Below are 16,435 nucleotides of genomic sequence, written 5' to 3'. Positions count from 1 at the left end.
TTTGCTCCAATCCTACCGAGCTGGCAAGCCTCCCGTGGCAAAAGTCCCGAGCCGGTTAATCGGCTATCCCACGGCGTAAATTGCTACTAAAATCTCCGAGGGCGTTTATCCGCACTACAAATAGGGACTTTTGTACTTGTTCTTTTGTGAAGCTGATGAGTAAGTAGCTTAACTGCTGTGCTCGAGTCTAGCGTCTCGTGTTTTGAAGTGACCTGTAGATAGCTCACAGGCTCTCATCCATATCAAAGAGGCGGAGGGGCTCCATGCATGTCTGCTGACCTTGTTCTGGATCCGACGCCGACGAGATATGGGCATTTCCCCGAGGGTGCATTATTTACGCACATCGTGACGAGAACGGTTGAGTTTTGTCCCTTTGTAGTCGGTAAACCCGACTAGAGATGGAAAGATCGAGCCTTGGTATGCCAGCCGGGCTAATGATTTTTCATTTCAAATCATGGAAAAGAGTATTCTGGTATGCCGGCTTCATTTGCGATGGGCGAGCTCATCAGATCAATAGTGCGCCCTCAACGGTCAAACTCGCGATCCGGCGAGCCTGGTTGCAAACAGTTCTTACTGCGCGTCAGCTACAGAGAGCGACCCGTGAACAATACAGTCGTTCATATATAAAGCTCTTATACTATCTACAGTTGGACGAAATCGAGCCTTTTCTCAAACATCTGCGACCGAGACTCGACTTCGATGTATGTGCGCATTTTTGCGTCATCCACAAGGAGGGTGAGCCGATGACGCCTGCTACGGGATAATGGCGGGATGCTGTGCGCATTTCCTCGTGCGATAAATCTGCACTCGCTATACTAGAATCGTTATACTAGACGGCGAAATTTGCAGCAGTCCACGGCCACCGACCGTGACATTCCAGGATTTGCAAAAGGTGACGTAACTGCGCAGTGTCGTGAGGCTACGGTATAGTGTCATTATAGATCCGAGCCTTGATCGGGATTCGATACATAAATGCTACGAAGCTGCGAATTGCTGCAGTAATGGCATGTACAGAACGCAGAATTACGAGTGTCAGGCATGTTGAGGGGTCAGCAGCGGCGCCCTGTGTTAGCAGCCCTTCGACACTTGTGCCCCTCGGACGAGAGTAAAGCAGTGTTCCTTGTCCTGCACCCCAAGCTGTGCTGGCTGGGGACAAACCATTACGGACAGGCACCTGCCAAAGCCATTCAATTCGTGCCAGCTTCCATCGCCAACAATCTACAATAGCTGGCACTGCTTGCGGATGTCCACGCCAGGAAAGCCACTTGCCGCCAGCCAGCGGCTTGGTTTCCGCAGAGCAGACGGAACGGGATATTTTACACTGCCTACGGCCGTATGTTCCAACTATCTACCTACCAGAGTTAGACCAGTCAGGCACACTCTTAAGACCAAAATGAGATGGAACGCGGGGTGATATGTCAACAGTTGAAATGCCGGTTCATGGCAAATGTGGCACACGTGGCCGCCGCCACCACCACCAAGGCAGCCTCTTAAAACCATGGGCTCCCGAGAGGCCCGTGTGAACAGCTTGTTCTTGTCCGTTGGTCAGCTAAACTGCAGGAATCGGGTACACGTAATAAAAAATGCTGATCCGCAGCAGAACTTTGACCCTTGGCCAACTCACTCCTCCCGCACATTTGCTGCTACCCCGCGCAACTTGACACGATGCAGGTCGTTTAGTCTACCCCAGCCCTGCAGACCCTCGCGGCAAGGGAAAATACTGTCGAGAATCTCGTTGCCATTGCCCATGCCAAAGTGCGAGACACATTACGCACTTAGGAACGCACAAATCATACTGCCATTGTGTCCGTTGGTCTACCGAACAGATTCCTCCACTCCGTTTACGTCGATACCGCGCAGGTTTTGATTAGTAGTGAAATGATTGGCTACATTGCCGAACCTTGTGATCAAGAGGTAGAACTGTTCGCTTCTGAAAAAGGCCAAGGCTTGCTCGCCTCTCTCTTACCCATGTATCAGGAAATTTGAGGACCGACCCTGGGCGGACACGACCGCTCCCAAGTGACACAATGACCAACGCCTTTCTTGAGTACGAATCTCACAAAGCGAAACGGGAGTCCGAGATTGAGAAGCAGCTGGAAGATCTCGCTCAAGACTTTGTCTACTGGGCAGGTGGGAAGAAACGTGACAGTACCTCTACGAACGCCGAACTATACTGCTATAGTTATATTGAGTAAGTATATTTAATGGTACGGACCTTTTTACTTGCACGTCAATTTTTGCGCTATTTAGCTATTTCATCTCGTTAGTAGTGTCATTTTAAATATATATGGTCAACGTCCTAATTAGTCTACACTATCGAAAAGGCCGAGGGGTTACACCATTTTAATCCAGTCTTTCACAAACTTTATACTCCCGTCACGGAACACCCTTTTTTTTATAAATTCGTCCAACCGCCAATTTATCCTAGACCATGGGCATTTACCTCGCGACACGACGCACTTGGTGTCTGCCGCCTAGGAGTAGAGTTCTCAAGACTGCTGAATCAACCATGTGGCTTCCATCATGCACCGTAACACAGCCACTTCGTCCCCGCCTCAGGTGGGACGCAAATGCGCAGTGGGCGATTTCCGGCGTGCATGGTGAGTGTCGGCGATGAATCACGATGACGCTGCTGGAAAGACCAAACTTTGTCGTCATGGGTTCCAGAGCCTTTGGTCAATGTTGCACGGCCTCACTGGGCAGCGGCGCTAGCTGCCCGTCCCCCTTTGCCGTTCTTCCGTAGCTACGGACCCGCATTCTACCAAGTCACGATCAGGACTTAAGGCTGAGATCATGGCGGAAGAGCTCCGGTGGCTGCACTGGCGGCCAAAGCGGCTCGGAGGTCGGAAAATCAACTGCAAAAAGGAATAACGTCTGTCTCGGAAGTTTCTTCTTCCAAGATATAAGACGCCGTCTCCCATGTCGCCTTGAGGACACGTTGAAATGGCGGTATGAAAACATGCAAGATGAGCTGCCACGACCGCAAAATCTGCTGCAGAAATGATGTCTCAAGACTATAAGTTTGCACATCGAGTAAAGGTGACGACCCCTCTTACTGTGGGGAAATGGCACAAAGATTGTAGTAATTCTTGCCATGGTTGTGGCTGGCTGTACATGTATTCACTACGACATTACACTTTGCTACGTCAGGATACACATGACCTCGTTTCCGGATTGGCCTCATGCAGGTCTGAGAAAATTGAGACTCACACTATAAGTGACAGAATCACTTTTCAGCCGTATCATCGTGCATAACCCCCACTTGTACCTCTTAGTTCAGCTCCTTCTTCCGAGACACTCGAAAAAAAAAAACCTCCTGCGGCAGGAATAATACTAGATGAGCTCATGCAGATCACCGGAAAATGGCCGCCGTCGCGGGTTTTAATTCCCATGTGTATCCTCCTGCCAGATCAATTCTCTGTTAGCATCCGAGAGTCTTCAACGCAATTATTTCCTCATCTACCGAGCCACAATGAGAACTTCCTTCAGTCCCGCCAGCACTGTCTCTGAAGTCGTGACTAAGACGCTCGTCAATGCCGAAGATGAGTGGTCGCCGCTCAAGACCGTCATCGTCGGTCGTGCCGAGCACTCTTGCTTCCCTAGTGAGCCGCGTCACTTGATGCAGGCGTTTGTGCCTCGGCGCTTCCTGGGCAACTTCCGGCCTCATAACCCATTTCTACCTGAAATTGTCGAGAAGGCCCAGGAGGAACTTGATAACTTCGCCAACGTGCTGCGACGGTATGGTGTAACCGTCTACCGGCCAGATGAGGTGGACTGGCTTAAGCACGGCGGGTACACGGGAGCGATGCCGCGAGACCGGCTGCTCACGGTCGGCAACACGCTTATCGAGTCGATTCCTGCGTGGGGTTGCCGACAGCGCGAAGTTGAGCTGGCCTACAGCACTATACTCAGCAAGCTTTCACATCCAGAGGAGGCGGGATGGCGCGTATTCCGGCAGCCGAAGTTACATGGGCGTGATACCATTTATGACGGCAAAACGGAGGACAGCTTTGATCCTTTGACCGACTGGGCTATCAACAACAGCCGCCCGGCCTTTGACGCGGCTGACTTTATGCGCCTCGGTAAACACATTATTGGGCAGCTTAGCCACGTTACAAACCAAAAGGGCGTCGACTATCTACGCGCTCTACTGCCAGAGGGGCACACGTTGGAGCTCATCGAGCCTAACTACTCAATGATCATGCATATTGACACAACTATCCTACCACTACGCAAGGGTTTACTTGTATACAATCCGCAGTATATTGGTGAGGACCAGCTACATGGTCTCAAGGCACTCGAGGGCTGGGAACTACACCCATACCACCTGCCACGGCGTCCTGACTCGCCTAACGGCCCGGAGCAGTACATGGCATCACGGTGGCTGGTGCTTAACGGTCTAAGCCTAGATGACAAGCACATCTTTATAGAGGCCAAGGCGGAAACTTTTGGAAGGTGGATTAAGGAGAAATTTGGTATTGAGCCGATTATGCTGCCCTTCCAGCACGTCAACAGCATTGGCGGGTCATTTCACTGCGCCACAGTTGATTTGGTACGAGGTTAGGCGTGCCGCGGGTTGCTCGATAGTGTAGATAGCTGGCCGATTTTGTCTGTTCTCGCACGTTAAAGCTGCTAATTCTTGGTTGCTGTCTTTACTATATTTCCTCGGGCGCTATACAGTCTGCGCTTACTAGGGGTGCTAAAGTTCTCTAAGCCTTAATTAAGCTACCTTACCCTTTCGCCTAAGTAGCTGCTATATAAGTCCTAAGTAATTTCTAAGTAATTTCTAAGTAAATTATAAGTGGCTCCTAAACTTACTAGAATTATAAGGAAGGATTGAGTTAAATATAGTATATTTGTAATAGTGTCCAAGGACGGCGGCCGAGTATAAAGAGAATCAGCAGAGACAGAACCAGCAGCAGCAGTACAATGGGAAAATGATTCAGCAAGATTTTCCCGCCCGGGAGCTGAAGAAGCTGGATCTGGACTGGACAGACGTGAATGGCGATGATGGGATGAGCGAAATGGAGAATTGGTAGCGAAAGAAAAGATAACAACGAATAGAAGACAGATTACGAAGTCGGAGAAGAAGGGATTAGCGCGGGTTCGTTGATGCAAATCGTTAATGCTAACATTGTTATTATTAACACCTGTTGATTAAAAAAACACATCTATAAAAGCGCCGTAACGGGGCATCGTAATGTGACCCGATCCAATCTATGCATATCCTGCAGAAGAAAAGTAAACCACCTGATGGAAAAAGTCAAGAGTGTATGTACCCATTTTTTCAATGTGTGTGTGTCTGATTCAAATGGAAAAGATGATTGGTATCAAGGGCAAGACGCGTTGACAGCTCGAAATCATTCAAAGATGCGGTCTACAGCCCACCCATCAAGGCAAAGGGCGGATGCAGTCAGTATCCCTGGTTTGATTAGCACGCTAGATTACAGATCGCCAGGGAGTGCTTAGCTTACTAAAGCTAGTGCTAAATAGATATGTCACAGACAAGTTGCTGGACCGTTAGCAGTTCTTGCTGAGCACCTTTGTGAAAGACGGCCATTTCCGCAAGGCTCCCGATGGCATAGCTAATAGACGCAGAGAAATCCTCAGGTAGTAAACCTACCTGCGAGCTTGTAAACGCTGTAGTCGGAACTTCCTTGTCTCTCGAAATAGTGAGGAGAGCTATACAGGTAGTCGTAAGGATATGAGATAGAAGAGCTGGTGCTCTACGCAGGGTGTATAGGCGAGAAAATGCTTGAACGAGTTCCTGAATTGTCTTGGCCGCTTCTACGCAGAGAGAAGGTGGAGATAGTCCAGACCCCATGTGCTTAGTGCCAATCACTGGCCAAAACAACGTCAATATGGCGTAGTGATAATATATACTATTCCACGGCCTTGTTTAACATTGATGAATCGTTATATGGCAAGGGTGAATACATACTGTAGGAATAGAACGCTTGGGGTCGAATGTTTGCCGACTTGTCTTAGCTCCGGCGCGCTATCATACCATGCTAAGTAGAATGCATATGTTTGGATAATGTATGCTGTTCGAGACTCGTTTATAGGCAGAGTTTGTCGACAGGACGCTTGATGTATTAACTCACTGAGCTGACAGTAGCAACTAAACACTGTTGGTATTCGAGCTGGCTGGATGCATAAATGCGTAGACAAGGCACCTGTGACAAAGTTAGCGACGTTTGACATGCTGGATGCTAATATGCAGGCGCGGACCTTCGTCAACATAAGGTATCCATATCAATCTGTCGACCGCTGTGAGAAGAGAGCGCTTAAGAGGCAGTCGCAGATGCTTAGTGGCGTGGGGCTCGGCTGGGATAATCAGAGACCACATACTTGATTGTGCGTTAGCGTCTGTCGACATGTCGGAACGTGCATAAAGTCGGATGCCTACTTATCCAGAGTATAGACTCCCCAGAACGTCGCTGACAAAACAAGAAGGTCATCTGAAGTGTGCTCTGCTTCCTTGGGAGCGTGCAAACCCATTTCAAAGGCGAGTCGCATAGCTTGGCCCGCTAGGTATTTTGCTGACGGCTGCCGGCCGCAACTGATCTCCCTCAGAGACATAATGCTAAGTGCTTGAATCACGGGCAGCGAATGCGGATTAATTTCGCATTCGAGGAGCCGCTCAGATTCTTGGAAAAAGAGATCGCCAGCAGAAAACGGATCATCCGAAATCCTTCTTCCCACAAGTTGGTTCGAAAAGCGGCAGCCTGTAGCAAGGATAGCATTTACTAAAATTGGGGAGCAGTATCTGTGAGATCCACTTCGAAAATCTTCAATAAAGTGCTCTCTGCTCAGTGTGACAAAAGTTGGATATTCCCAACAGAAGAACAAAGCAAGGAGATGGTGAACGAGCTCAATGTCATTTGTGACAGTCGTCCAGCTGCCCGGGGCGGTGATCGTCCCCTGCGCTGATTGCTGGGCGGATAGAAACTTGATTGGCCCGTCTTGTCGGGTCACTAATGGCTGACAAGTAACTCCTGGGACTGTAGGACCGTCGGTAGCCTGATGTGTACTCGCCAGCTGGTAGTTGCTCTCAAACCAGTCCCAGCTCGTAGGCACGTCTGGCACTATAGGCTGATCTATGAGAGATGGCGATAACATAGTTTGCTTGGTGGCCTCGGGGTCCTTGGGGTCCAACTCTGAAGACCTGTCTTTCGGCAGCGCGACCAGTGAAGGATGCTGCTGCATGATTGGTGTCAGTTTTGCAGCAGTGGCAGGTACATGCCGGCCAAGCAGCGAGGCAACGATGGCCTCAGCAGCTTGCCCCTCGGCCAATTGTGCTAGAGCTTGTGATCCTCCAACATGGTTGAGCAGCGCCTTGATGACTTGTTTGGCAGAAAAAAGGTCCTCGCGCATCACCCCTAGTTCCTGCCGTAGTTCGCCCTTAGATTTGCTCTTGGTGGTCGGATACTGACATGGTATGTCTTTTGATTGACAACGGTCGCATGGCAATCGGCCATCGCACTAGTCAGGAAAAGAAAAGTCATCAGTGTGTGGGAGCCTTCGGTGAAAGGACAAGGGGATTTCCCCCCGCTGTGAGTTTGCACCTTGCTTCGTCTCTCTCGGCACTCTTTGCAGGCAACTTTGGTCATGTCCACCCAACGACGTGATCGCCTCGGACGACGAGCGCCGCTGGCCTCTTCCAATGGCTTGTTGCTGTGCGATGGAGAGCGGAGCTCGGGGGTGGTTTCACTGCTCTGCGACGGCAAGCTGCTCATGATATTGGCTGGTGTGGCAGAGGTACTCGACTTAAGCCTCTCAGAGCTTGATGCAGCTGTGCTGAGCTGTGGCGGTGCACCAGATAGCTCTGGGACAGGGCTGGCCATTGCACCGAACGGAAAGAGTAAGCGCCTAAAACCGCCGTCGTAGCGACGTTGAAGTGTTGCGCTTTGAAATACACCGTAGCCGTGGGAGACTTGTGATTATAGGGCCGGTGGTTGCTTTGCTGCAGATAGGCCTGTGATATGTTGGCTGGTGTAACATTGGTACTCCTCAGGAACGTCTGACATGGAGCGCGCGGCGTCGTCTTCCCAGTCCACCAGTCCAAATTAGTCAGCCACCTCGTCCTCGCTACTCGTGCAACGCCCCACCCCTAACACGGTGGCGCGACTGCTTCAAAGAAGCACATAACTCGTCTTGGTGGCGCTCCGCTCCAAAAGCGCCACATCTCTAAAAGGCGTCTATTGGTCATAGGGTGTGTAGGCAGGCAGTTTGGCAGAGGAATTATTAGTCAGAAGAGGTGGCTTCTCCACCCACACAGAACTTAGCCTCATTATTATCACCAATTAACTAATTGATCCTCATTAAACTCTCTCCCTGCGCGCCTTCTTTTAATAGTGACAAGACTAGGATAGTATTAGATTTTAATTCTAAGGCACCCCGCACAATATTACAATCAACCTTATAACTCCACCACCCCTTTAGTATAGATTAGAACTATTAAGATGTTACCTCGCCGGCTATAGTCGTGTATTTTAAATTATACCTTAGGGTAGGACTATAGGACGCCCCTATGACTTAATAAATTAAAATTAAAAAGAAAAACCTTAACTATAGTTAGGGAAGAGAGAGACACACTATAGTGTGTTATTAAGGAAAGAGAACTATTAGGCTGCGGTCTATAATACTAGGCTATTATAATTATCTCCCTACCACTCTATCTAATATAACCTTAAAACTATTTATAATAAAATTAGCTATAAATTTATAAGCTACTAATAAAGCTTAAAAGGGGATATCTAGATATAAACTACTAGTAGATATTTAAGTAGCCCCTATATACTAGTCTAGTAAGATAGTAGAGGGGCTACTCTACCCTTAATAATACCCTTAATAACCTATAATAGCTTTCCTATAGGATAGTAACCCTAAGTATAGGAATACTCTAAGACCCTTCTTTTACTATTACTATTACCTAAAAGAAATCCTAAATAAAATTAAAAGCTAAAATTTGTAAAGCTCTAATAGTACTAAACTTAGTATTAAGAGGTACTTAAAAAATCCTACTATAATAGGAAAAAAGGATATAGATTAAACCTTTAAATCTTTTATTAAAACTAAGTAGGTAAAAGAGTAAAATTAAGTGATTTTTATTTTAAAAATCTAAATATACCTATATCTTACTCTAAAGATAAGTAAAAAATAAAGTAAGGTTAAGTAAAAAGAAAAAGTAATAATACCTACTATATAAAAACATTTTCCCTAACTATTTCTTAACTACTAAAAAGAAAAATTAGTATTATTAAAAAGACTTATTATACCCTTCTAAAAAAATTATTAAGCCTTTTAAGCCTTATTACTACTATTATCTTTAAGCCTTTAGGATACCTTAAAAAATATTTAGCTATTATAATTCTAGGAATATAAATACTAAAGAAAAGCTATATACCTACTTATAAAATACTCTACATACTCTAATATTAAGGTATTACTCTTATAAAGGTAGGGTATTAAGTATTAGTATAATAGAGTGCGCCTTTAAGTAATTAATTATAATCTTTAAGAATTAAGTTAATTTAAGTTAAGTTACTTTATATAGGTTAATTTTAGGTCTTATAGGTTATAATAGAGGCCTTAATATTAAGTTATTATTATAGGTTAAAAGAGGATACCTAAAAGGGTAATTCTTATTTATAAAAATAAGGCTTTATAATTAATTAATTATAGTATTTTAAAAATATATTATATTAAAGAAAAAAAGATTAAATTCTTATTATTTATTATAAGGTATTAAGCTTTTATAGTTATAATATAAGGGTATTATAGTATATATATATTAAGTATATTATTTAGTATTATAATCCTCTTAATATAATCTAAAATTTAATATTATATCTAATAATAGAAAGAAATAAGTAGGTATATAAGAAAAATCTAGTCTAAGTGTGTTTTATAATTATAAATTAGTTATAAGTAAAACTTTATAACTTATTCTAATATAAAAGAGTCTTTAGCTCTTAATTAAGACTACTTATCTTTTATAGCCTTCTCTATATTAATATCTACCTCTTCCTTAATAGAAGATATTAGGATATCTTTTATACTCTTTTTACCTATTAGTTTAAAGCTTATAGATAGATACCTTTTACCCTAATTAATCTTAATACTCTTAATAGTCTCTATTAAAGCCCTATTATTATCCTCTTTAATAATTATTAACTCCTTTATACTCTTATATATCTTCTACTATTTTATATAGTAAGTATAAAGTAATTTAATCTTCTTCCTTTCTTTAAGATTAGCCTTTATCAATAATACCTATTAAGTTTTAAGTTATACCTTTATAGTAGTCTATTAAGTAATACGAACGGAAAGAAAACATCAGCGGGATCTTGGAGCTCGCCAAGAGAAATGCTGAGCAAATGAGGGATACGCTTGGGCCTAAGCACCCCGATATCTCGATAGTAATGGCCAAAACAGCTCGCCTTCTTTTTCTTGGGGGAAGGGATAGGGACGCCGCTAAACTGCACAAAGAAGCGGCGTTGCAAAGGGCAGCGAGTCCCAAGAATACCCCCAAAGATCTCAGCAGTGAGGGAAGGGGACGAGAGAAGAGCGACCCAAGACAATGCGTCCGAGAGGGACAGGAAACTGTTACAGTAGGCCCCAAGAAGCGTCTGACGCTTGACGCGTATACTGTGGATCTGATATGTCCTTTGGAAGTGGAAATGAGTGCAGCACGATACATGCTAGATGACGAGCACGAGCGACTTCCTCGATCCTCGGGTGATACAAACCAGTATATACTGGGCGAGCTCTGCGGCCACAATGTTGCGATTGCGTCCCTCTCAGCAGGATATCAAGGGAAGCTCTCAGCCGCAGCCCTCGCGCGCGACATGGCACGGACATATCCGTCTGTATTGCTGTGCGTACTTGTTGGCATTGGCGGCGGCGTGCCCAGAGACGGGATTGATGTCCGGCTCGGCGACGTTGTCGTGAGCACTCCGTCTGGAACCCATGGTGGAGTGGTCCAGTACGACTTGGGAAAGCAGACCCCAGCGGGGTTCCTGCGAAAGGGCCTTTTGTGTCCTGCGCCGTCAGAATGGCTGTCTATCTTGACCGCTATGCAGTCAAAGCTCTTAGCTTGCCTGCAAGATAACTTTTCTTTACTAGATGTCGGCATAATATTTCATCCGCCCGAGGCATACTGTTGACCGGCGAGATCCTGGTTGGAGTAAAGTACTTCGTAGCTATGCCGTTATATAACCTCTTTAGACTTGATGTGGTGATAACTTCGCTTGGCTTCTCTCAAAGGCTCCATTTTTGTGTCATCTGCCACGTTCTACGTAATATTTCTTGCTATTCAGCTTTTGTAGATCACAGTATGACCTTGTTGTTTTTTTGAGCATACAGCTCAACGGGACAGTCAAGTATATAAAGGGTCGCTTGCACTCCTACACCTGCTTTACCTTCCAGCTTAACCAAATCATCAACTGTCTAGTCTACTACACACTTACCAGAACCACCACACCTTCCCAAGATGCACGCTTTCAAGGTTTTTGCTACCTTCGCGTAAGAAAACTTGCTCCGCTGTGACTTATACCTCGCTAACAGTCCCACCACAGGCTCGCCGCTACTGGTAAGATTCCACGAACCCTCTTCGTCTCGCTCTTTTCCCCTCTATTTTGCCTTAACGTACCAATCTATTCACACAGCTTACGCCTCCCCCGCTGAGGCTAGCCACGAGTCTGAGGAGCCCCTCGCTATTGCTCGCGTCGGCTGCAAGCAGCAGGGCACTCCAAGTCGACCTGCCATGTGCCACAAGCCCAGGTGCCCCAGCAACAGGAAGTCTGTCTTCTGGGACTATGGCTGCCGTGACGGCAGCTGGACGTGCTGCATCTAGATTCTGTTACTAGCAAGAGCGAGCCTCTCGGCCTAGCGTTCGCTGCGAAGGCTCTTTAGAAGGAGAAAACTAAATTATATAACATATATTAATTAAGAATTGATCCTGTTTTTCTTTTTCCGCACTGGAGACGGGTTAGTCGGGTAGACGTCAACCTATCGTCTTTTTTCTCGTCTTGCTCCGCGAGGCATCCTGTCGGGTAGCATGTATTTACGGAGAGGTTCGGCGGTTATAAGCGGCCCTATGGCCCACGGCCCAGGCTGCCATCATTTTCGCTTTCAAGTCACAGCAGTCCCACGATCTGGTTGTGGTTTACAACAGCGTAGAGAGAAGACTTGGGACATGCGGCAATACAAGAGCACCACGAAGCATTTTGTGCCATAACCCTGCCAGGCAGCAGTATTACAACAGGTACTTAGGTTCGTATCATTCCACTCTCTATGTAGCAAATCAAGAGTCGTTCATTCTGTCTAAGCTATACCATACAAACAATCATTCTGTGTGGCATATTGGATCGAGTTTTTATCAGGACGCCCACGCTTAGTATAGCATGAGCTATTCTCACAAGAAAACGTTTCGTCAAGACAATCAGAAAGCTCAAGCAGAAAGCCGCCAACAGCAGTTCCACGTCATCGTCATAAATGGACGATTCATTCCACCCGCTCCCCGTCTACCACCACTTGACACCCGTAAGTTCACGAATGGCATTCGAGCCGCAGTGAACGTCGCCAACCTTTTTATGATGCGTGAACCAGTCATCCATGTAGAGAACCGTATAGTTGGCCTTTTTGTAGGCCGCATCCACTCCGGCGGCTAACACGTCCTGGCCCTCGATCACCGGGCCCCATGGGTTCGGGGCGAGAATCTGCTTATTGTCCAGAACAACGCTATTAATAGTAGCAGGGTAGAGGGAGATGGCAGAGCCACTACCCTGTGCTTGACGGCCCATCAAGTTTCTCGCTGTCTCATTTGCTGGCTGGTAATTCTTCAACTCTTGGGGCGGCGTGCCGGCTTCAAGAATATCATGCCATCCGACGCTACCCTGCTTCTCAGAATCCTTAGCTGGCTGCTGTTCCTGTTGCTCTCCGGCCCTCTTGGTAGTCTGGGAATGGACCGTATCGTGGATCTGGCGGCGTTGGTCGCCGTTAGTCGAAGGCCAAATTTCACCGAAAAGGCTTTCAAGTTCCTCATCGGTGAAAGGCTTAGGCTTTTCCTCATCGGTGAGAGGCTTAGGCTTATCCTCCGCATACTGCCAAGCCTCGTTCCGATAAACCTGAAAGAGCGACGGCATGCGAATGATTTCCGCATTGGTAATGCCTGTCTCTCGCTTGATGATGTTGACATTCTCCTCAATCTTATCCGCGCAGGATTTCTGGAAACTCGCAAAGTTGGTGACATTCAACAGTTCGTCGATGGTATTTGTAACGCGCCACCTGTCCCCGTCAGTCGGCGACTTGGGACGGGAAACGGCCGGCTCACTACCATGACCGTCCTGCTGAGCTTTCTGGAGTATCTCAAGGCCCGCAAGGGGATCATTCATCATCATGACCCAGCCGCGCTCACTTTCCACAGGAAGAAACTGCATGAATTCGTCTGTATGCTGGACGGCAAGCCACGAAGTATCAAGCTCAATGGGGGCTTGCGTTTCCTGAGCGTCCAAGAAGTCCATCATGAAGGGTCTCTTTCCCGCTGAGCCCATCACAGCTCGTCCGGCAGGGTACGACTTCCCGTTGGTTTTATAAGGAGGGACAGTCTCCAGGTTGCCCGTCGAGTCGGTGGTAACACCGCCCGCTAGGTGTTGAACAGCCCCTACTGTATTGGACCTCAGGTCTTGGAAGACCTTGCGTCCGGCGCTGCGGTAGTCTTGAGCAGATCGTATCATGATATGTATGCTAACGGGCCCGTTAGATCCAGGTATGCTCATGTAGCCGGGCTCGAAAAAGTCTTGAGCCCAAATCTCATCATTCTTGTTGCAATTCGAGGTCTCGATCACTCGAACAGGAGTCTGTAACCCCGCCTTGCCAGAAATATCTCCGAGCTCCTTGATAAAGCGCTGCTGGTCATCGCCTCCATAACCGGTTGCTGTCAGTAGTTGCTTGAGAGGTTGGCCATGATGCTGTGTCAAGACAGGCGCAACGCGAAGCTCCACCGAGTCCTTGGCCACCTTCTCCCCGTCCTGTACCTTGAACTCTACTCTCACTCTACCATCCCAACCCCCCGGACGGCGAACATCACGGCCGTCAATGCCAAGTTCTAGGCCAGCCTTGAGATCCTCGGCCTTGAAGGTATAGTTTGACGAGATGAAGTTCCATTGACCGGCCGTCTTTTGGAAGAGACGGACGTTGGAGGCGGCGGTCTTGTCGGCCACGGTAATGGAACCTATCGCTGAGTCGCTCAGCTCGGGATTCGGCGTGGTTCGAAGAGGAGCAAGATAAGTGGAGTTGCGAAGAATATCATCAGAAGAATCATGGCATGCAGATATCCGCTGATCCACATTCCGCACCTTCCGATAAGCCTCAGCATACTCATCACTCTTCCCCCTCCACTCATTATACGTAGCCTTCTCACTTTCACTTAGACCATCGAACCAATCCTGCCACTGGAAATCGAGCAATGGCATATTCTCAGCGATCTTCGGGTCTAATTCTGGCTTTTCAGGTAACGTAGTCCCAAGGAAGAAAATATCGGCTAGATTGTCTGCGCAAGAGCCAGTAATCTGGGACGAGCATCGACGGTCTGTGTCGACAATGTTGGACAGAAAGAGCGCGCCAGACTCTTCTGTCCATGTCTCTTTGCCCGCAAAGTCGGTGGAACCCGCTATGTCTACCTTGCCATCACGGTTGGAATCCGCCAGAATGGTTACTTTGAAGCTGTTGGTGGTTGGGGGGACAGAACCCGCCGTCTGATTTGGTGTAACCAAGGACTCGCTGCGTAGGCCATCATGCTCAGGCTTATAGGGCGGTCCATCATCTTTTGGGTTGTAAGGTAGCCCGTCGTCTTTTGAGTTGTAAGGCGGCCCATTATCATTTAGGTTGTAAGAGGGCCCATCGTCTTTTGGGTTGTAAGGCGGCCCGTCCCAGTTAGGATCGGGATTCTCAGCTCGCTTACCAGGCAGACCTCGAGGAACTGCGCCAGTGAGGGGCAAAGTGGCTACAAGAAAGGCAAAACGCATTTTCTCAAAATAAGGCCAAAGACAAGTGTGAAAAATGAGTGGAAGGGAAGACGCGGACGTTCAATAAGCGAATGGTTTGTGTCCTGAGAATCGTCCTAGTCCAACTGTAGGCGACTGTTTGCTATAAGTACTATTTTCTCCCGTAAAAAAGCATGCATCCCTGAGAAAGAGCACACGCGATGATTTACCTGACTCAGGCCGCATTCATGCGCACTGCCACATCCTAAGAAAATTAACAATGAACAGGCTAACCAAGGTGACACAGCCCAGTACCAGCGGCCCTGTTCGGTATCCCACCGGAGGTAACAAATGAACCGTGATATAGAGTAGAAGACGGCATTGCTTCGGCCCGACCTCGTTCGATGGCTTAACGAACTCGTATGACCAGACAAATCTTCATTATGCTACCCATCCTCATTATGCTTTTGCTTGATAACGGACCCAAACGCTTTCAATAATTATAAAATAAAGTCCGCAGGGAATTGCATGAAGAATGCAAGTGGGCCGACTTTATTGCGGTGGTCACGAGGCGTGAATACGAGTCATATGTACTTGGAAATGAGTCCTGCAGGATGCCAACACAGTCATGCTAGCAGAAATACTTGGCTATCTACCTAATATTGCATAAACCTCATTTGTTGGTTTCCACAGTGGCCAAGAATCCATGACTAGACGATCCTCTGACTATCTATAATTTGGCAAGGTTGGGCTAGCTAGGGCTAACCATTCTCGGGTTATCTGGTCACACGCGTTACACATGTACCCATTGTCCGTGTCTTATGAATGTTAGTATATTATCTCCTAATAAAAGACTTTAATTTTATATTTAGTTAAGTTAATAACTTAATTAGCTAAATACCCTAAAAAGTAGCTTAATATACATAATACTTAACAGCCATTTTAACGCGCGGCATGTCGATAACTCAGAGCAAAACGGTGGTACTGCAATGTACCATTGTGCCAGACAAATATGGCCATCAAAGGTACTGCGTATCGGAGTAGCCTGACGAGGCACATGAGAACCCAGCACGGTAGGCAGATGGCCGCACAAAACAATGTATAATTAGCCGGCATCAAATGCACTTTCTCGGTCGCGTTACTCGCCTCTACCCTAGCGTTTAAAAAAATGAACTTGCAAGGGGGAATCTGCCATGCTGGTAACAGTGTCCTACTGCTAGCGCCACACACGGAGCGTACTCCCTCTTGCTTTCCAGCAGTGGTGGGAGACAGTAGACTGGGAGAGCTATCACAGACTCAAACTGAAGGCTGAGTTTGAGAAGCTCCTTAAGCTGACACTTCAACGACGGCAGCTAGGATATCTCCTAGCCGCCAGAACACAAAATGGACACTTCGCCGACTACCACGAGCGCTTCAAACACGAAGTCGCCATGATTAACTGCCCA

At 47.1% G+C, this 16,435-nt stretch overlaps 4 protein-coding genes across 4 annotated transcripts; 2 read left to right on the top strand and 2 right to left on the bottom strand.

Moving 5' to 3' along the window:
• Positions 1 to 3,472: 3,472 nt before the first annotated feature.
• Positions 3,473 to 4,564, top strand: LMH87_001736 (uncharacterized protein; the record flags this gene model as incomplete). Its single annotated transcript, XM_056193061.1, has 1 exon — positions 3,473 to 4,564. The coding sequence occupies one exon, from the start codon at positions 3,473 to 3,475 to the stop codon at positions 4,562 to 4,564; it is 1,092 nt and encodes a 363-aa protein (XP_056050137.1).
• Positions 4,565 to 5,485: 921 nt separating this feature from the next.
• On the bottom strand, positions 5,486 to 7,739 carry LMH87_001735 (uncharacterized protein; the record flags this gene model as incomplete). The annotated part of the gene is made up of 6 exons (XM_056193060.1): positions 5,486 to 5,882; positions 5,942 to 6,044; positions 6,105 to 6,176; positions 6,232 to 6,350; positions 6,410 to 7,485; positions 7,569 to 7,739. The coding sequence occupies 6 exons, from the start codon at positions 7,737 to 7,739 to the stop codon at positions 5,486 to 5,488; spliced, it is 1,938 nt and encodes a 645-aa protein (XP_056050136.1).
• A 3,758-nt stretch (positions 7,740 to 11,497) lies between these two features.
• Positions 11,498 to 11,860, top strand: LMH87_001734 (uncharacterized protein; the record flags this gene model as incomplete). Its single annotated transcript, XM_056193059.1, has 3 exons — positions 11,498 to 11,529; positions 11,583 to 11,596; positions 11,673 to 11,860. 3 exons carry the CDS (start codon positions 11,498 to 11,500, stop codon positions 11,858 to 11,860), a joined length of 234 nt encoding a protein of 77 aa, XP_056050135.1.
• A 670-nt stretch (positions 11,861 to 12,530) lies between these two features.
• Positions 12,531 to 15,372, bottom strand: LMH87_001733 (uncharacterized protein; the record flags this gene model as incomplete). Its single annotated transcript, XM_056193058.1, has 3 exons — positions 12,531 to 15,010; positions 15,247 to 15,255; positions 15,306 to 15,372. 3 exons carry the CDS (start codon positions 15,370 to 15,372, stop codon positions 12,531 to 12,533), a joined length of 2,556 nt encoding a protein of 851 aa, XP_056050134.1.
• Between the last annotated feature and the right edge of the window lie 1,063 nt (positions 15,373 to 16,435).

Source organism: Akanthomyces muscarius, chromosome 3 (assembly GCF_028009165.1).
Source record: "Akanthomyces muscarius strain Ve6 chromosome 3, whole genome shotgun sequence".
In the NCBI taxonomy this organism is placed as follows: Eukaryota; Fungi; Ascomycota; class Sordariomycetes; order Hypocreales; family Cordycipitaceae; genus Akanthomyces; species Akanthomyces muscarius.
This window is presented reverse-complemented; position numbering and strand designations above follow the sequence as displayed.